Below are 19355 nucleotides of genomic sequence, written 5' to 3'. Positions count from 1 at the left end.
CTATTCAACATAGTACTGGAAGTTCTGGCCAGAACAATTAGACAGCAAAAGGAAATCAAAGGGATACAAATTGGAAAGAAAGAAGTAAAAACATCACTATTTGCAGATGACATGATAGTGTACTTAAGCAACCCCACAAATTCCACCAGAGAACTTCTACAGCTGATAAACAAGTTCAGCAAAGTGGTTGGGTATAAAATTAACTCAAGCAAATCAGTAGCCTTCCTCTACTCAAAGGGCAAACATACAGACAAATAAATTAAGGAAAACATACCCTTCACAATAGTCACAAACAATATGAAATACCTTGGTGTGACTCTAAGCAAGTGAAGGACCTGTATGACAAGAACTTCAAATCTCTAAAGAAGGAAATCGAGGAAGATCTCAGAAAATGGAAAGATCTCCCATGCTCATGGGTTGGAAGGATCAACATTGTAAAAATGGCCATTTTACCAAAAACAATCTACAGATTCAATGCAATCCCCATCAAAATTCCAATTCAATTCTTCATAGAGTTGGAAAGAGCAATATGCAATTTCATCTGGAATAACAAAAGACCTAGAATAGCAATATCCATCCTCAACAACAAGAAAACATCTGCGGGAATCACCATCCCTGACCTCATGGTATATTACAAGGTAATTGTGTTAAAAACCACATGGTACTGGTACAGAGATAGGCAGGTAGATTAACGGAACAGAATAGAAGATTCTGAAATGAACTCTCACACATATGGTTACTTGATCTTTGACAAAAAAGCTGAAAACATTCAATGGAAAAAGGACAGCCTCTTCAACAAATGGTGTTGGTCCAACTGGCACTCAGCATGCAGAAGAATGAAAATAGACCCTTTCTTAGCTCATTGTACAAAGTTCGAGTGCAAGTGGATGAAAGATCTCCACATTAAACCAGGAGCACTGAAACTATTAGAAGAGAAAGTAGGGAAAACCTTAGAACACATAGGCACAGGAGAAAATTTCCTGAACAGAACACCAATGGCTCATGGTCTAAGGTCAAATATCAACAAATGGGACTTAATGAGATTACAGAGTTTCTGTAAGGCTAAAGACACTGTCAAGAAAACAAAACAGCAGCTAAAAGACTGCGAAAAGATCTTTACCAACCCCACATCAGATAGAGGCCTAATATCCAAAGTATACAAAGAACTCAAGAAGTTAGACACCAGAGAATCAAACAATCCTATTAAAAATGGATTACAGAGATAAACAAAAATTCTCAATTGACGAATATTGAATAGCTGAGAAGCATCTAAGGAAGTGCTAGACCAACATCCTTAGTCATCAGTGAAATGCAAATCAAAACAACCCTGAGATTCCACCTCACACCAGTCAGAATGGCTAAGATCAAAAATTCAGATGACAGCAGATGCTGGCGAGGATGCAGAGAAAGAGGAATACTTCTCCACTATTGGTGGGGTTATAAACTGGTACAACCACTCTGGAAATCAGTCTGGCAATTCCTCAGAAAATTGGACATAGTACTACCTTAAGACCCAGTTATTCCACTTTTGGGCATATACCCCAGAGAAGCTCCCACATACAACAAAGACACATGCACCACAATGTTCATAGCAGCCCTATTTATAATAGCCAGAAGCTGGAAAGAACTCAGATGTCCTTCAGTAGATGAATGGATACAAAAATTGTGATATATTTACACAATGGAGTACTACTCAGCTATCAGAAACAATGACTTTATGAAATTCTTAAGAAAATGGATGCATCTAGAGAATATCCTGAGTGAGGTAATCCAGTCACAAAAGAACAGACATAATATGCAGTCACTGATATTTGTATGCTAACCCCAGAAAGCTCTGAACACCCCAGAAACAAGTCACAGACTATATGAAGGTCAAGAAAAACAAAGGCCAAAAGAAAAAATGAAAAATCATTATGTTTAATCTTTACACACCGAGAAAACTTTCACTATTTCCAGGTTACATCTTGTTTTACGTGTACTTTATGCTCGTTGTAACTAGTAAGATTTTAATGCACACTATCAAACCTTTAAAAAAAACCAAGTACTGACAAAAATGTATTCATATACTTTCATGCAAAAATGCTTTTAAAATCTGTACATTTATCTCTGTTTTTTAAAATAAAGTTGTTCAGTTTTTTTTTTTTTTTTTTTTTTTAAAAAGGGAGGCTGGAAAACTCTTTATGCAGAAAAGGCAACCTGGGAAGATCCCCACTCAAAGACCTGCTGGTGGCCATAGGTCACCTCTCTTAACAGCAGGCAGAAATTCAAGTGTAAAGCTAAGAAGGAAGCCATCATAGAAAAGTAGTTCATCAGCACAGCCCCCCTCCAGGCATCTGCACTTGTAAAGTGTCCTGCATGCAAGAGGCTCTAACAGCATCTCTCCAGCCTAACATAATGTGGCTGGTCCCCTTCTGTGCCTAGCAGGCTTCGAAGTCCTATTTCAACTAACAAATGGGTGGTAAAATGAAGGTTGTTGGATATGTTCTGAGCTCCAAGTAAATAAAATAAATTTTATGTCATATAAAATGCTTTTGGCTATGTAATACTTCTTAAATGTGAAGTACGACCAGTGTTCTCCCTTCTGTATAACCATTTGAGAGGGTAATGTAGAAACAGGACAGAGGGAAGGGGAAGAAAGGAGGGAGGGAGGGAGAGAGGGAAAGAGCACACAGTTGTATTTGTCTTTGAGATTGTTTTCTAATCTAAATCATTCATCATTACATATTGATTCCAAAACTGTTCATGCCTGTGCAAAAATACATTTCAGTTATGGTATCAGAATGAGCCTTTGTTCACTTGTTGAAAACTGCACGATCAATAGCTGGTACCTTTCAAAATCAATACCGCCTGGAAGAGTGAACCTGAAGTACCCCGCGCCGGGTATTCAGAATGGCAGTATGTGGGAGCCACAGTGCCTTCCTCCTTTCCCAAATGAGGAAACAGCATCTCTAAGCAGATGGGAGATTTTCCTACCCTCTCAGAGCCAGGACTCCAGAAAGTGCCTCCAGGGGACAGCTTTGAAATTCTAGTTTCTCCCTGCACACTGTAAATAACCGGTGGCTTTTCATAGTGAGTGTTCTTGCCCCAGTTTGTCTGCAGTAGCCTTAGAGCTGATGGCCGAGCTTATTCCAGGCAGAGGAGAGTGTCTCTGTGAGTAGTTACAAAGGCTCGCAGGTAAAGGAAGCTTAAATGGAAGGTGCTCTTGCAGGTCATAGGAAAATGAGAATTAGAAGCAGATACTTTGGTACCCTGATAGTTAGCATTGTATGTGGCCTGTTATCAATGCTGAAGAAACACCAAGGAATGAATGAAAGGAATATGCCCCAAAAACAAATACAAAGTTCCCGTGGAGCAGTAATCTGAGATTGTGCTTCAAAGTGACCCTTCATGTGCATGGGTCCTGATAACAATGGCAGGTATGTCTTAGTAAATACTAGTGTGACCACAATAGACTGTAGCTAATGGCGTTTATCCCAATCCCACCAGGTAAGGCATTAAAGCTCAAATTCTTTAGCTTAGCTACCACCAAGAGATTCTCACAAGTCTGTAAAACCCTTTGGCACATCTCAGGAGGGCTTTTCAAAGTGCAGTGCTGGAATAGATAACTCAGCAGGAAAGTCTCCTCCGTGGCTTAGATGTATAGAACCTACTACATACTCAGTGGCTTTATCTGTTCCTCTCAGAGCTGTGTCTATACTTAGAATCAAAAGAAAAAGGACGCTACTGTCAACCTTAGTGCCACTAAAGATTGGATGTGCATTTGTCTTGACCCACCACGGGGAAAAATAGTTAAGCTGTCTCGCATCAAATTTCAGTTTGATTCTCTAAACCAGTTTGAAAAGTAAACCTCAAATGTACAGGTGAATTAGCTGAGACTTAGTAATTCCCTAGGTCTTGTTTTAGTAAATGACATGGTTCATCTTGAACTCTGGCCTCCTCTCCTCAAGTTCTACTCTGCTCTGCTCTTGTAATAGCTGACAGCTGTTAGGACTGCTGCATGAAGTCAAGACTGTGAAGGGATTTGCTGCCCCACTCCACCCTCCCCATCTCACTTGGGGGTGCTCATTTCTTATGCCAAGGTTCTGTTCTTCTTTCAGATTTGAAGCACACAAGCATCTGGGCTCTATTAAATGCTGGTGGATTAAGCCGAATCCTCCTCCTTTGTATCCTGGTTTTCTTGTTCAACCTTGACAAATTGCAAAGGAAATGAGAGCACTGCAGAGGCTCCTCTCCAGGAGCAGTGTGTGCTGTGCAGACCCTCTCACTTCTGAGTGTGTGCTGAGAGAATCCTGACAGAAGAAGCTAGTGATATAGCAAAAAACCACAGATATACTGGAATTGGACAACATCATTCTGAGCTCCAAGTAACTATAGATTTGTAGGAGGATCATTTAACTTTTTTTAAGAAGGGACCAAGCATTCCAAACTGTGGTTGCCTTTTGCTTATTCCTGTCTGGCCGGGTAGATGTTTTTTACAATAGGGAAGGAGCGGCTTAATCAGAGAGTCTTAGGCATGGACTCATTTCTTTTCTACTTGATAGAACCCACAGTGTTTGTGAGTAATGAACAAGAAGAGGTTATGAATTGCACGTAGGAACAAGGAATGACCGTCAGTACCAAGAGCCAATTGTTTTGATCAATGTGCTCTCTGGAAATCTTCCCAATATATCTTGAGATAGGGACCATCCTTGCTGTCATTTTGCTTATAAGAAAATTGACCCAAGAATAGACAATAACCTACCCAGTGATGTATCGCTGGTCTGTGGATGGGACACGAAGCTGATAACCAGATTCACATTATGAATCTTAAGCTTTCTGATATTATTAACCATCATGTGAAAATTGAAACAAATCTAAACTGCCAAATGAGTGATGGCAACTAGAAACAATCAAATTTATTAATATCTTAGATGCTTAGTGAATTTTAACATGACATATGCACTAAGCACATTTTCTATAGGACACAGTTTTCTGTAAAAATGAGGGTAGCAAATTCTGTGCGTTACTTGCGTTCAGTCAGTACTGACTGCAGCAGCATTCTCAGAAAAGCCCACTTCGAACCCTGAAATCTGCTCCAGAAACAAATCTTTCCTTCCACGGAGCACCATTGATTGTCTCTGCCTCTGCGGATGGCTTTATCCACTTCTTGAGGAATTCCATAGGCTTGCTCATGTAATTCAGTTTTTAAAGTTGGCATACACAATAATGAATTTCATTCTGGCAATTCCATCACGGTTATTGCTGTGTCTTGTTTATGGTTTCTTCTTGCTCCACCCTCACCATCCCGTCTCCTTCCTCCCTCTGTATAGTTTCTCCTTTGCTTTCATGTACAGTTGACTCAGAATACAGGGAGGAAAACACAAAGGTACCCCAGCTTCTCATTCGGAGGGACAAGAGTTCACTGAAAACAGTGTTTCCTGACTCCGCTCTGAACACTTCACTTAAAAGTTAGTTTTCAGTGCTTGCTTGCTAGTTTCAAAGGCACAGGAAATATGGAGTGGTTTAGAGTTTCAGCCTTCACTGGATGCGCTTTGAGCAAGGCAGTGTTGGAAAGTGTTCCTTTCCTACTGCAGCGCCCTACACTAGCATTTTCATACTTACTGTCCTTGTAATCTCACATTCTGAGCAAATCCATTCAGGTTCTGATGTGCTCCAAGGTAAATGGTGTAAAGATTAGCATGTTTAAAAATCTCAGTTCAATATCTGGAGGTTTGAAACCAAGAGTGTTAGCAATTTGTCTAAAAAAAAAATATCCCAAAGGAGAGAACAGAGGCAGGAGGGAAGCAGTTAAGGAAGAAATTGGTTTGATAACAGTGGGTGTATTAGTAGAGAAGAGACTGAAGGAAAGACCATCAAGAGACTGCCCCACCTGGGGATCCAGCCCATATACAGCCACCAAACCAGACAATACTGCTGATGCCAAGAACTGCATGCTGACAGGTGACTAATGTAGCTGTCTCCTGAGAGGCTCTGCCAGAGCATGGCAAATACAGAGGCGGATGCTCGCAGCCAACCATAGAACTGACAATGGGGTCCTTAAAAGAGGTGTTAGAAAAAGAATGGAAGGAGTTGAAGGGGTTTGCAACCACACAAGAACAACAAGGAGCTGACAGGGTCTGCAATCCCATGGAAAGAACAAAATAACCAACTAGTCAAACCCACTACAGCTCCCAGGAACTAAAACACCAATCAGTGAGTTCACATGGAGAGACCCATGGCTCCAGTCACATATGCAGCAGAGAATAGCATTCTTTGGCATCAATGGGAGGAGAGGCCTTTGGTCCAGCAAAGGTTTGTTTTTCCCAGTGTAGGGAAACGCCAATGTACTGAGGTGGGAGAGGGTGGTTGGGAGAGGGAGCACCCTCATGGAGGCAATGGGAGGGGGAGGAGGGAGGGAGTTGAGAAAGGAGAGAACATCTGAAATGTAAATGCAGAGAATGTCCAATTTTTTTAAAAAAGTAAGTCTAAAATGAACAACAATACCAACCAACAAGAGCTCTCAGGGACTAAACCACTATCCAAAGAGTACACATGGCTCTAGCTGCACATGTAGCAAAGGATGGATTTGTTGGGCATCAGTGGGAGGAGAAGCCCTTGGTCCTGCCTCCAGTTTAGGGCAATGTTAGGGCAGGGAAGCAGGAGGGGTGGGTAGGTGGGTGAACACCCTTAGAGAAGCAGAGGGCAGGGGGAATGGGATAGGGGATATGGAGGGACATCCAGAAAAGAGGATATCATTTGAAATATAAATAAAATATATCCAATAGAATCAGTTTTTAATAAAGAAAGAAAAGAAAAAAGAGTGGGTTACTAGTTGTTTCTGTTTCAGCTTGTTGAGTGGATTTTAAATACTTTCTGACAAGACACCAAGATTGGCATCTCATAGTCTACATAGATGTTTATTTCTGAAGCCTTTCTAACTGTAAGCTTGGTTTATCTCTATGAATTTGAAAACATGCAACTTCGCCAACCCTTGCCCCATCTGTATCTGTAAACATATTGTTTGTGTATTGGCTAATTGTGTGAGCCTCTGTCTTCACTTTCAAAAGGTAAAAGATAAGTGCCCTTGAATACAAGCTTTGTGGTTGAGCTGAGTGTCAAAATGCCAAGGCAAGGATAGGATCAATGCTAGATAAGGCAAAGGCAAAGTGATGAGTTACAGAGAACTTAAGCACATAAAGGGGGCCTACAGTGTTAGATCATGGCAGGAAGTATTCAGGGTATCTAATGAGCCATACAGCAATGCAAATGAGCTTTATTATTAAAGCAAGAATCCTGTCATAATACATGCCGTAGTAGTGTGATCCTAATGAGAACCTTCGAGAGAGTCTACTGATGATCCTAATTGTGTGTAGGTTAAGTGTCAGAACTGTTTTCAGTGCATGGCATGAGTGAGTTGGGAGCCCAGAGAGCAATAAAAACAGCACAGCGGTTTGGCAGTGGTGGCAATTTAACAGAAGATGTCTGAACCTTGAGCCCTTGCTTTTGGAAATGGAGATATACATGTGCCACCTTCCTTCTCTTGCAAATAATATTGAAAATTGGCAATTTCTTTACTTGAAGCTATTTGATACCCAGGTTTATCTAATGATTAGGCTCATTTCTTATTCACTGATCAGTCCTTTCATAAAGGTGTTCTGCACCTCTTATTAATTCCCTCTGGAATATCAGATTGCACGTCTTAAATACAGAATTCCTACAATGAGACATGGGCTTGTCCTAAGAGGCTCAGCCTAACGGAATAGGATAACTACACAAATAATTGCAAGATGTTGTGAGAAAGTATCTAATGAGCCATGAGATGATACACACAGTGCTGTGATTATTGACACAGGCAATGCTGTGATTGACATAGGCAATGCTGTGATTGACACAGGCAGTGCTGTGATTGACACAGGCAGTGCTGTGATTGACACAGGCAGTGTTGTGATTATTAATACAGGCAGTGCTGTGATTGACACAGGCAGTGCTGTGATTGACACAGGCAGTGTTGTGATTATTAATACAGGCAGTGCTGTGATTGACACAGGCAATGATGTAGCTCACTGGAGAGGTGGGGTGAGGTGCTGATTGACTGTACATGGTTTTTCATCTTTCGAGTCTTTCTGGTTGTAAAGCAGAGAGTCCGATGTCTTCATGAGACTGAGTGATATCTGGGGCTGATACTTCAGAGAGTAGTCATAGGAAGTTCCCACTCTGTGTCCCCAAACAAATCTGTGGGTAGTTTTGTTTGTTGTTGCTTTGTTTTGTTTGGTGTTTTTGCTTCTTTTTCTCTACAATGTGGAAATACACGCCTGTAATTCGAGCGCCGAGAAGTCTGAGACAGGAAGAACACAAGTTCAAGGCGGACTGTGTTATATACACAGTGAGCCCCGCAGCATTCTAAACTGTATAACAAGATCTACTTTTAAAACACAAAAACAAAGTACTCATGGGGACTATTTGACTATTGTGTAAAGCATTGACCAGTACCTTTCATTGTGGTGCCATAGTGACTTATTCTATAATATGCACACACACAGTGAGAGCAGCACAGCCTAAAACCTAAAGACATGAGACTAGCTAAATAAACAAGTGTACATACAGAAAGTAATTAAGGCAAATCATGTTTGGTAGAAAGTGGCTAGCTATCCATGTTATACTGTTTTAAAAGCACAGTCCAGAGACTGGATGCATGTGTGTGTGATCATGTGCTCCCACACATATCCACAAGTGTTCCTGGCATACACTATGAGAAAGAAAGCTGAGGCCTTTCCATCGCTCCCGTGTGTTTCTGTAGTTGAGGTTTTTACGGTATCTGTAGGCTTCATTTTATGACCTAGCAAAGGGACGCCCACAAAGCCCAGTGTGCCCTGGATGCAGTGTGGTCCCTTATAAACGCTAGTTGGTCCTTCTAGAGAGAAAAGCAGTGCAGCTAGCTCGGATGGCTGAAATCTGCCGACGAAAGCACACCAGGGCTCTTAAGTTTTCCCTTGGAATGAAATACAGTGTTTTAGAGTAAAGTCGATAGGTTTCAGATGAAACATATGATTAAGTCTATATTTTGCTTATTTAACCATTTAAGGCTGAATTATTAAGTCGAAGTCTGTCAAATCATGGTAATTCCAGAATGGACTTTAGCACCAGAAATAACTAAACCAACTATTATGTGCCGTTTTAATCTTTAGAGTATAGACTTCTATGTTTTACATTCCGAACTTAGTATTCTGTTAGCTGTTGCCAAGGCTTTTAGGGAAAGCCATCTCACAATTATCAATGCATGCAACATGAAATTAAAGGCGGCTTCATAGAACTTCTTAATTATACAGCATTTCGAACACAAAGCTGGAGAGATAGCCTAGCACTTAAGATCACTTGCTGAATTTCCAGAAACCCGCAGTGTGTACTTATACATAGTCACACATACACACATAAATAAAATAAATCATTTATTAAAAAAGTAATTTAAACACTCTCTAGTTAAATGACTTTTTCAAATGTATACACATTTTACATTTTTTGTTAATTTATCTTATAAAATATTATTATAGCTCACAAAATTTGTTACATAATAATATATGATGAATATGCGATTTTCTTTTCTTTTACTTTTTTTTTTCTAAGAAGGACTGAGGCTTCCACAGTTTGGCCTTCGTTCTTTTTGAGCTTCATAAGTTCTGTGAATTCTTTCTTGGGTATTCAGAGCTTTCTGGGGCTAGTATCCAATTATCAGTGAGTGCATATCATGTGTGTTCTTTAATCCTCACTCGAGATGATGTTCTCTAGTTCCATCCATTTGTCTAGGAATTTCATAAAGTCAAATGGGTAAATGACTTTTATTACATTAATTTAATTACCTTTGTTCTCATGAAAAGTTGAAATTCAATTGAAAATCAAATTATTTTGAAACATGCTGGCGAACACCTGGAGCAGTGACACACTGTTGATGCCAGCACTCAGGCAGGGGCTAGCCTAGTCTACATGAGTTTCACATTAGCTAAGGCTATATATACTGAAGGCCTCTTTCTTTATATGTGTCTGTCATTCTTTTTCTGTCTACCTTTCTATCGCATCTCTTTGTCTCTGTCTCTGTGTCTCTTTGTCTTTTTCTGTCTCTTTTTCTCTCTCTTTCACACACAAACATAATTGAGTAGAAGTGAAGATGAGGAAATCTGATTGAAATTAATAGATTGTGTCCATTTCCATATCCTTGTTATGATGATGTGCTATAGTGTTGAGAACTGAGTAGGAGTTGTACGGGATCTTAAACGTCTCACAAGTTGGGAGTGTCAGAGGTCCCTTTCTTCCTATGAAACTTCGAGTAAAAAGCACTAGTAAGCAAACCTACTGTTCTGAAGTTGAACATCTGCCAGGTAATAAGTAAGGAGCTAACAGTAATGGTGGTCAGTGACCTTGTCTATACATCATGTCTAACTCTCAGGAGGTACAGGACCAAACTTAACCATTTTTTCCCCTTCATTCCCAGATTACGCTCGACTTGAGGCCAAAATCCATGACCTACGAGAGCAGATGATGAACCACAGCATGAGTTCCGGGTCCGGGTCCCTTCGAACCAATCAGAAACGCTCCCTGTATGTCAGGTAGGCATCAGAATATTTCTGACTAAGATGTGCTGGTTCTGAACCATTGGCTTAGAAACGCAGATGCCATGCCTATGTTCCAATTAGCCCATGTTTGTCAGTACGCTTCTGCTCAGAGGCCTTGCATTTAACCATGTCCACATAATTTTTAAAATGTTATTAGACAGAAATTCTTAATTTTATTTCTTTAATTTTTTTTCTCTTGAAAGAAATGAAGGGGGGTCTGTATGTGTAGCTCAAATTAATAAATTCTAGAACTTTATTGGCACTAGAAACACAAGTATATCTAACTCTCAAAATATTCCTTGATAATATTAAATATTAAAATATTAAAGTGTACCACTGGGTGAATTAATGATTGAAACTCTGGATATTTGCTTGCAGTCAGTCTTTCGATAAACTGTTCCTTATCACTCCCTAACCTTCCAGGGTGCGTGTTAGCTCTTGTGCACTTATTAGAAGTCAGCTGCTCTGGACAATAGTTATGTGTATTGCTTGTTTCTCTGACTGTTCTGGTAGAAATACCTTGCTTCAGTAGAATTTCAATACCAGTTGTTTCTTAGACTGTAATAGTTTATTTCCTGACTACCTGAAACTTATTCATTAGTCTGGTGTGGTAACTCAAACCTGTAATCTCAGTACTTATGAGATGGAGGCAAAGAGACCACCAGAAGATTAAAGGCAACTGGGAGATGTAGTATGTTCCATTCTGACCTTGGTTACAGAGTAAGTGACTTGAAAAGGGGCTGTCAGCATTTTATCTGCATGGAAATCTTGACTGAGGTCTGTAGACACTCAAGTATAGCATGGTCTACTTCCTAGTACTAGCTCCTGTACATCTAAATGTCATGTATTGTGAGTGTGCCCCTGCATGTGGTATGTGTGTGTGTACATGTGTGCACACATATGCTTCTACCATGTGGGTCCTGAGGACTGAACTATGATTTTCAAGCTAGGTTGTAAGCAACTTTATCTAGTGCGTCATTTTGTCAACACAGGACTTTTAAGAAGTAATACAAATACTAACAGCGCATGGCCCCTTATGTGGTCAAAATGAATGTATATACTCTTTGGAAGAAACTGGCCCTCACTGTTTGGATATCCATGCCAGCTCTGGTTCAGGATCTGACTGACAGTCACTTGTGATACATACGCTAAATGCTGCACATGAGTTGGACTTGTCTGAATTCAAAATGTCTATAAATATAAAGTTGGCTTTAGCGTTCTTGCATATCACTCACGGCAAGGAGAAAGTAGAAGACACATTTCAGAATGTGGCAGGTTCTCAGGGACCTTAATTGGCTGGATGCACTGGCTACCATAGAATGCCAGCTTATTCTGGAGTTTCTATGCCTCAGGACTCCTAGATTTAACACATGATATATGATGATGACAGACATACAGACAGACAGATCAATCTAACAATGTCAATCTGCCATAGCTAGCCAACTAACTATATCCTAGATTGTTTTGAATGTTGTCATCTGTGGAAGGAAACATGAAGAACTACCGTAGAAAATGTCTTATAGCAGCATCATAAATGAAATATAAGTTAAGCCAATTGTGTCTATTTCTCTACTCAATACTTGTGCTATAATCACTAGTTTTCATAATAAAAATTATTTTGAAAAATCTTGAAATGTTTTACTTTGGGATAGAAAATAGAAAAAAAAATAGTTTGGCTAAGAGTGCCCAACAAATCAGTCAACTAAATCACATTATAGACTCAAACTACAAAGAAAAATCATCAATGTTGATGTCATTAAAAATGGAGCACATGAAAATATTGTTAATGCAGCAGAAAAATTAATAAAGAGGTATAGATGAAAAGTTTTTAAGTTGTGAGAAACTAAATGAAGGACGATGACACATAAAATCAAGACATATTTGAAAGTATTATCAGTTAAAGTCAACTCTTCATGCTGAGAAGTGGTCAACAAAAATATAATATAAAATAATATTGGAAAGTTGAAGTGTTATATCATCTTAAATAGAGCACATTCTTAAGTGAGACTTAACACACTTCCATATGAAATTTCCCAGAGAAAAATCTCTTTAGTATTAAAATCTGGCATTTGGCCTTCTAAAATTCCTTTCCGTCGTACCTACAGAGCTGACCTTAGTGTGTAAATGAGTCTGAGAGACCGAGCAGTAGAGGAAATAACGGCCACACACGATAAGCGCCTAGGACAAGAACTCCAAGGGCTCCCGGCCTTGTTCTTACACAGTGTGTAAAATAGACCAACAAATGAAGAGAGGATGTAAAGTGGACTAGCAGAGCCCAAACAGAGTCCTTACCAAAAATGTCCCCGGAGACACTTGCCATATCTGGAGCAAGCCTACAGGAACTGTACCAGATTTGTCTGTGTTTATTTTAGAACATCCACTACTCAGTCTCTCAAAATAAATGAGTCGCAGGGTTTCCTGACTGTAGAAGGGTCAAGTGATGAGTGAGTGAGTCTCTCTGGTCTGAAATGACATCTTGGCGTCATATTCTCTTGTCCTGCTCCCCTTACTCAAGTGCCAGAAGGACCCTCGGTTATTAACAGGCCTGCTCTGAGGACCGGAAAAGAAAAAAAAAAAACAGTTTGCCTAGGCATCCCACATCTGCTATGGCAGTCAGCTACCACCAGCCAGCATTCCTCCCCACTTTGTTCCATCTCCCTCCATCTCCCTCCATCTTAGCTCATGGCTTCCAGCTGATGAATATATTGTAGTTGTGGTTGCCAGTCTTTTCTGGCCAGTGCTATATTGGACACTCAGATGAGTGGGAAGTGAAATTCAAGCACACCATTTTTAGGGTCATACGGGATTTAGACTTAGGCTTTCCCTGATATTGTCTATATATTTGCAAGAAGTAATGAATCTAAATCAGAGAGTTCTCAAAATTTTGAGTACTCTGCCTTAGAACACACTCTCTCTCTCTCTCTCTCTCTCTCTCTCTCTCTCTCTCTCTCTCTCTCTCTCTCTCTCTCTCTCTTTCACGCGCACACACACACACAGACTAGCTTTGGCTCTGGCCCTGTTGGGGAGGGTGCAACATCTCAAAAGTCTTCTGAAGCTGACCTTACCCCTCCGGTGAACATGAACCACCCCCCCAAGACCTAGCTCTTTGTTTCCCTGAACTCTTGAAATGGGAGAAAGTAACCTGGCTCAAGTGGAGCTTTAAATTAGATCAAAAGCCGTTCAATCTAGTTGGAATTATTTTACTGTCTTAATCTGTGTGCAGCACTGGAGGCGATGTGGGAACAGTGTATGAATGAAATCAATGGATGCTCATAATTCTACACATATTGTACAGGGATGATTCAATGTGTCTGCGCTATTTGACTTTTATGTTTCCTGCATTATGGGAACCTATATTTGAAAAGTCTTAACAACAGATAAAATTGTTCAAAAGTACAATTCTCACATAGCCTATAGGAGAACCTGGATCACAAACATAGTATCAAAAAAAAAAATAAATGAAGGAAATGGAGGCGTTAATGACACAAACACAGCAATTTTCAGACTATTGGGCAAGCACATTCCCAGTTCTCCAGTCGATCTACTTAATCCCCAGAGCTGCTACAATGTGGGGTTTATTTCATGTCACCAAAGCTGTCCATATGGGCAAAAGAATCATGCAGGTGCCTAGGTGGGATGACTGAACTCATCTGCTCACGAATTTTCTCCCCTTCTGCCCATCAGTGAAAAGCAGGTTTGCAAAGAACATGGCCTTCCAGGCTGCTATGGTCAGAGACAGTCGGCTTGGGTTTCCATAGAGACACAGATGTCTACAGAAGCTTGCTTTAAGTGGATAAAGGCACCCAGGTAACTGGGAGAAGGCAGGAGGTCAGAGGGAAAAGCAGATACATATATCTATCACTTGGGAATAAAAGGTCACATTAAAGAAAAGTTTACCCTATGTTCATGTTTTAATAAAGGATATTGAGATTTCCAGAAAGTAACCCACATTTTTGCTATGAACTGGGGTTGAACAATCAGTGCTTGAGTGCTCTGCTTGATTCTCAGTCATGAAGCATCTGTTAACTATCTGTTCTGCTCCTAAACCTATAACAGAAACAAAGGACTCAGTCAAATACCAAATCTTCAGCCTGCAGGAAACTCACCGTCTAATAGAAGCCAGGACAGCAGTTAAATGTAGTGGAATACAGAGAAACTTCTGGAATTTTGATTGCTTCCTAATGCATAATGAAAAACTTTTTCAAGATTTTGACCCAAAGATTGGAGGGCACTCATTCTTTCTCATGACCCTGTAAACAGAAACATGCTTAAGAAGAAAAGAACTTTGGGATTCAGCAGGCCTCTGTTGCTTATAAACAGTGGGTACTTCGTTGTTTTCCATTCTGATGGTCAGAGCTGACTGACTTGATTTATTACGTCCTCAGTGGGTCATGATGTATGGTTTACAGAGACACAGAAGAGTTCCAGGTCAACAGCTTGGTACCCAGTCAAGCAGGAAAAGGCACTTTCCTTCACTTGCAGTGCAGTAGTGCAGGGATCCCGGATGCTTGTAGGGTAGCTGGGCTGGAAGAAGGTTGTGATTGACATAAGGTAAGAAGGAGAAATAGAGGGAAACATCTGTCATGGGGCTTCCTTCAATCAAACTTTTATTAGTCTATAAAATTATCTCAGCTCACCAGTCAGGAGTATGGCACCCTTCTTTGAGTTAAAGACCGTCTACCAAATAAATGGTTCTCTTCAGATTCCCCAGCAAGACATGCCATGGGTCCCATTTAAGATGCCATAGAGTAGGATTTAGGGACACGGTGGTTGGTTTCAGCCAAACACAGCTACTTTTGTAGTATGAACTTGCCTCTCATTAGTTCTGTGACCATAGAGAAATCAGAGCCATCCTTGTTTTCTTTGTTTATGGGAATAAAATGGTAACAGGAATAGTATATGATGAAGTGACTACGATCATTTAATAAAACACTGACTTTAAATACATGGCACATTGAAAGATTTGATAAATCTTAGTTGATCATCATTTATTACAAAGGCTGCCTGTCTCAACAGGGCAGATGTTTCATCCTACACCACTGGGCCGACATCAGGTACGAGGCCTTAGGGAAGGGCTGAGACACCTCCACTCAGTGGGATAAAAATATGGTCTAAGGTAAAGAAGCTGGAGCTGGGGTTACCTGGAACTCCAGTTGCAGCTGGAAAACTGCTCAGAGGAGTCAGGTAATGAAGGGATGAGTCCAAGGGCCTAAGATGAAGAGCCCAGGACTGGGATCTCCCAAACTCCTGGATATCCAGGCACCACTGAATAATGAGGAGTTGGGTCAGGAGGAGTTGAGAACAGAGTTGGGAGCCTGCAGGCTGAGGACTAAGATAGCCTGGGGCCAGGGAAATAGGAACTCCAGCTCAGAGGGGCCTTCTGTGGCAGACCTAGGCTAGGCTAGGCTGTGGCTCTGTAGTTGAAGGCCTTCTCTATGCACCCCACAGTGGCTCTTGATGAAAGAGACAGTCCAAGGTTCCAAACTGTTTATTGATTATTGATTGTTCATTGTGGAAGGTAGATGCATATCACCTTCTCAGGGTGGACAAAACATCTAATACCTTTTTCAAGAAAAAATTATTGGGAAGGAAAGCTTATTGGCTAAAACCTCAGAGCCTCTAGGTACCTCATTAGCATGAAGAACCCTGTTCTGGGTCTACAGGACCACAGGTCATATTTCCTCATGTGGAACATGTGGCACATGATTAAGGCCAGGAATTTGACAGGTATCAGGGAGGTGCCCACCGTCTCAGCTGTGAGTTTCTGGGGTCTCAACTCACTCTACCCACCAAGCTTCATGGCATGGTTTAAGGTCCCACAGTTCATATTCCTGGGTCAATATTAAAAAACCTGGCAGGTAGCACATGCCTATAATCCCAGCACCGAAGAGGCAGAGAGAAGCAGATCCCTGGGGCTCAATGGGCATTCAATATAGTCGTCTTAGCAGGTCTCAAGCCAATAAGGGCCTAGTCTAAAAGGTCATGATAGACAGTGCCTATAGATGACATCCAGCCTCAGTATCCATGTGCACATACATCTCCACACCTGTGAAGCTACGAGTCAGAATAAACCCTTTCTCCATGAGGGTACCTGTGCCAGGGTACTTTATCACAGCAGTAAGGCAGTCACTCTATACACAATCTGTGGAAACAATAGGGCAGGGGACCATTTTCAGTCCACTGGTCACATTATTCATAGACTATAAAAGAAAATTTGCCACCTAAAGAAAAACCGTTCAGCACAGTAAAGAGCGATCATAAAGAAGTAGTCTTTGGCATTGTACACAGAGCTGAAGAGTGATCTGGAATGCACAAAGGATGCAGAGGGGCAGTCGGAGAAATCATGTGTGCTGGATTCTGTGAACGGGGGACTGATAGATACACATGCGGTGACCGGAGTTTGTGGGTCTTACTGAATTCTTCTCAGGCTTCCCTGGGGTGAGTCTCACTAGGAAGTTGACAAAGCTGGGCATTCTGGTGCCACAGAACTATGACCTTCTTTTCAAGCACCATGGCGCAGAGGACAGAAAGGAGGATAGGCCACCAACCAGGTCCAGCTCATTCTTGTTAATATTGTTACAAGTTATGACCTTGACATAATGGTCACATGACACCCACAGGCCAGAAACAAAGAGTAATGAATGTTTTTCCCATTCACCGGCCTTTCTCCTTTTTATCCAGCCTGGAGCTCTAGTCTGTAGAATAATGCCGATTACAGTCAATAAACTCAGTCTAGATCATCCCTCACAAGCATGCCCAGAGACTAACCTAATGATAACCCCTCACATGCATGCTCAGAGACTAACCTAATGATAACCCCTCACAAGCATGCTCAGAGACTAGCCTAATGAAAACCCCTCACAAGCATGCTCAGAGACTAGCCTAATGATAACCCCTCACAAGCATGCTCAGAGACTAACCTAATGATAACCCCTCACATGCATGCCCAGAGACTAACCTAATGATAACCTCTCACATGCATGCTCAGAGACTAACCTAATGAAAACCCCTCACAAGCATGCCCAGAGACTAGCCTAATGAAAACCCCTCACAAGCATGCTCAGAGGCTTGTCTCCCTGGTGACTCTGGATCCTATCAAGTTGGCAGTATCAACTATTACATATCAAGTCATTCATGTCTTGAGTTTTCTAATCAGTAAGCATATTGTTTGCATTGGTTTGCAATGTCCCAGTTGGCAATAGAGGTCAAGGGTATAGAAGTGAATGAGAGCCATAGGGTCTTTCTCTCATACTTGCTTAGTGTGGATCTATTGGTAGTTTATTGACTATATAGGTCATTATTGGAAAGACCATTTCCTGATAACTAATATGTCACATACCTTACACTTATATACCTATTTTAATGGCTGTGGAGAAAGGGTTGTTGAAGTGGACATACTATCGAAGAACAATGTACAAATCCCAGTTAGTGTCTTCATTTTATTGAGTTTTTAATACTTAGTAAAAAGGTACCTTAATAAATATTTATTGAATGAATGATCTCCGCATCTATCTTTCCTATGCAAATATACCCAAAGTGTTTGATCAAGCTGGTGGCAGTTAATTACCAACTGGGGACAACAAGTCCATCTGTATCCTCAAGATGTGAGCACTGCCTGCCAGCTCTGTGATTCCAGGAAAGATGTGGCATTGCCAGGACAACAGCCTGCTTCACTTACCCCCCCCCCCAAACTCGAAGACGTCATCTTAACAAGAGACTAATTAATAACAGAATTAACATATACACACAGACTTGTTAGAGAGAAGGACTGGGATAAGGTCAAGGTCTTGGCAATGTTGGCCTTTGTCTTCCAGGAGACAAGACTAGATGTTCCCTCAGTGGCAAGGTTGAGAAAGGACACTTTGCTTTGATGGACTTTTATTTGGGGGAGAAAGATTATTCCGATATTATTAATTATGGTAAGATATAAGTACTATGTTGTAAATATTCCTTTGCATATGTAGATTTTTCTACGTTAGTGATTTCCCTCTGAATAATAGCACAGACACCTACTCTCCATTCCATGGACCCATTGGTCCATGTCCTAAAACCCTATGGTGGGAGAGTGTGGCACAGAGGACAGCATGGAGCCCCTTTTTTGCAGCACAGTCACTTCCAACCTTACCTGATAATAGATTTTATCAAAAGATATAAGGCAAGGTCACGACATTCATGTACTCAGATACAAGGCAGAATTTTCTCCTCCTCCAGCCTTCCACTACTCTGTCCTTGGAAAAGGTTACAGTCAACTGTGTGGGAACCACTGCTGAGTACTTGGCACAGCATTGGCTGATATTTATGTTAACCTTCATTTCTAGACCTATATTCTTATTTAACAACATTATACATTCTGATATTGATTGAGTTATGATATAGTATGATGCAGCAGAATAGAAAACTAAAAGCACTGAATTAAGTTTTTTTTTTTCTTAAAGTTTTCCAGGGAAGAAGCTAGAGGGATGGCTGAGTCAGTAAAGTACTTGGCACACAAGCAGGACCTGTCTACACATCTCCAGCACCAATATAAAATGCTGGGTATGGGAGTCTCCTTCAGTAACCCCAGCACTGGGGTAACAGAGAGACAAGGATCCTTGGTGATCACTGGCCAATTACTGGACCATAGCTAGCTTGCTAGTTGGTGAGCTCCCGGCACAGTGAGAGAATATTTTTAAAAAGATAAAATGGGAAATTATTGAAAATAGCACCAAATGGCATCCTTGAGCCTCTACACATGTGCACAACTGCACACCCAAAAGCCTGTACATGCCATAC

General features: G+C 40.9%; 1 protein-coding gene across 22 annotated transcripts in view; it reads left to right on the top strand.

Moving 5' to 3' along the window:
• DLG2 (discs large MAGUK scaffold protein 2) overlaps nucleotides 1-19355 on the top strand; it is a gene marked incomplete at both ends in the record, with an annotated part of 1874976 nt that overhangs the window by 1725290 nt on the left and 130331 nt on the right. For 19 of the 22 annotated variants that reach the window (XM_080912637.1, XM_080912640.1, XM_080912639.1 and 16 more), the window contains one exon: nucleotides 10463-10577. In XM_080912637.1, coding sequence (XP_080768763.1) covers nucleotides 10463-10577 — 115 coding nt within the window. Of the gene's footprint in view, nucleotides 1-10462; nucleotides 10578-19355 lie in introns of those variants that run through there. The other 3 variants (XM_080912645.1, XM_080912644.1, XM_080912643.1) reach the window with 1 other exon arrangement.

Source organism: Micromys minutus (genome assembly GCF_963924665.1).
Source record: "Micromys minutus genome assembly, chromosome: 2".
NCBI lineage: Eukaryota > Metazoa > Chordata > Mammalia > Rodentia > Muridae > Micromys > Micromys minutus.
This window is presented reverse-complemented; position numbering and strand designations above follow the sequence as displayed.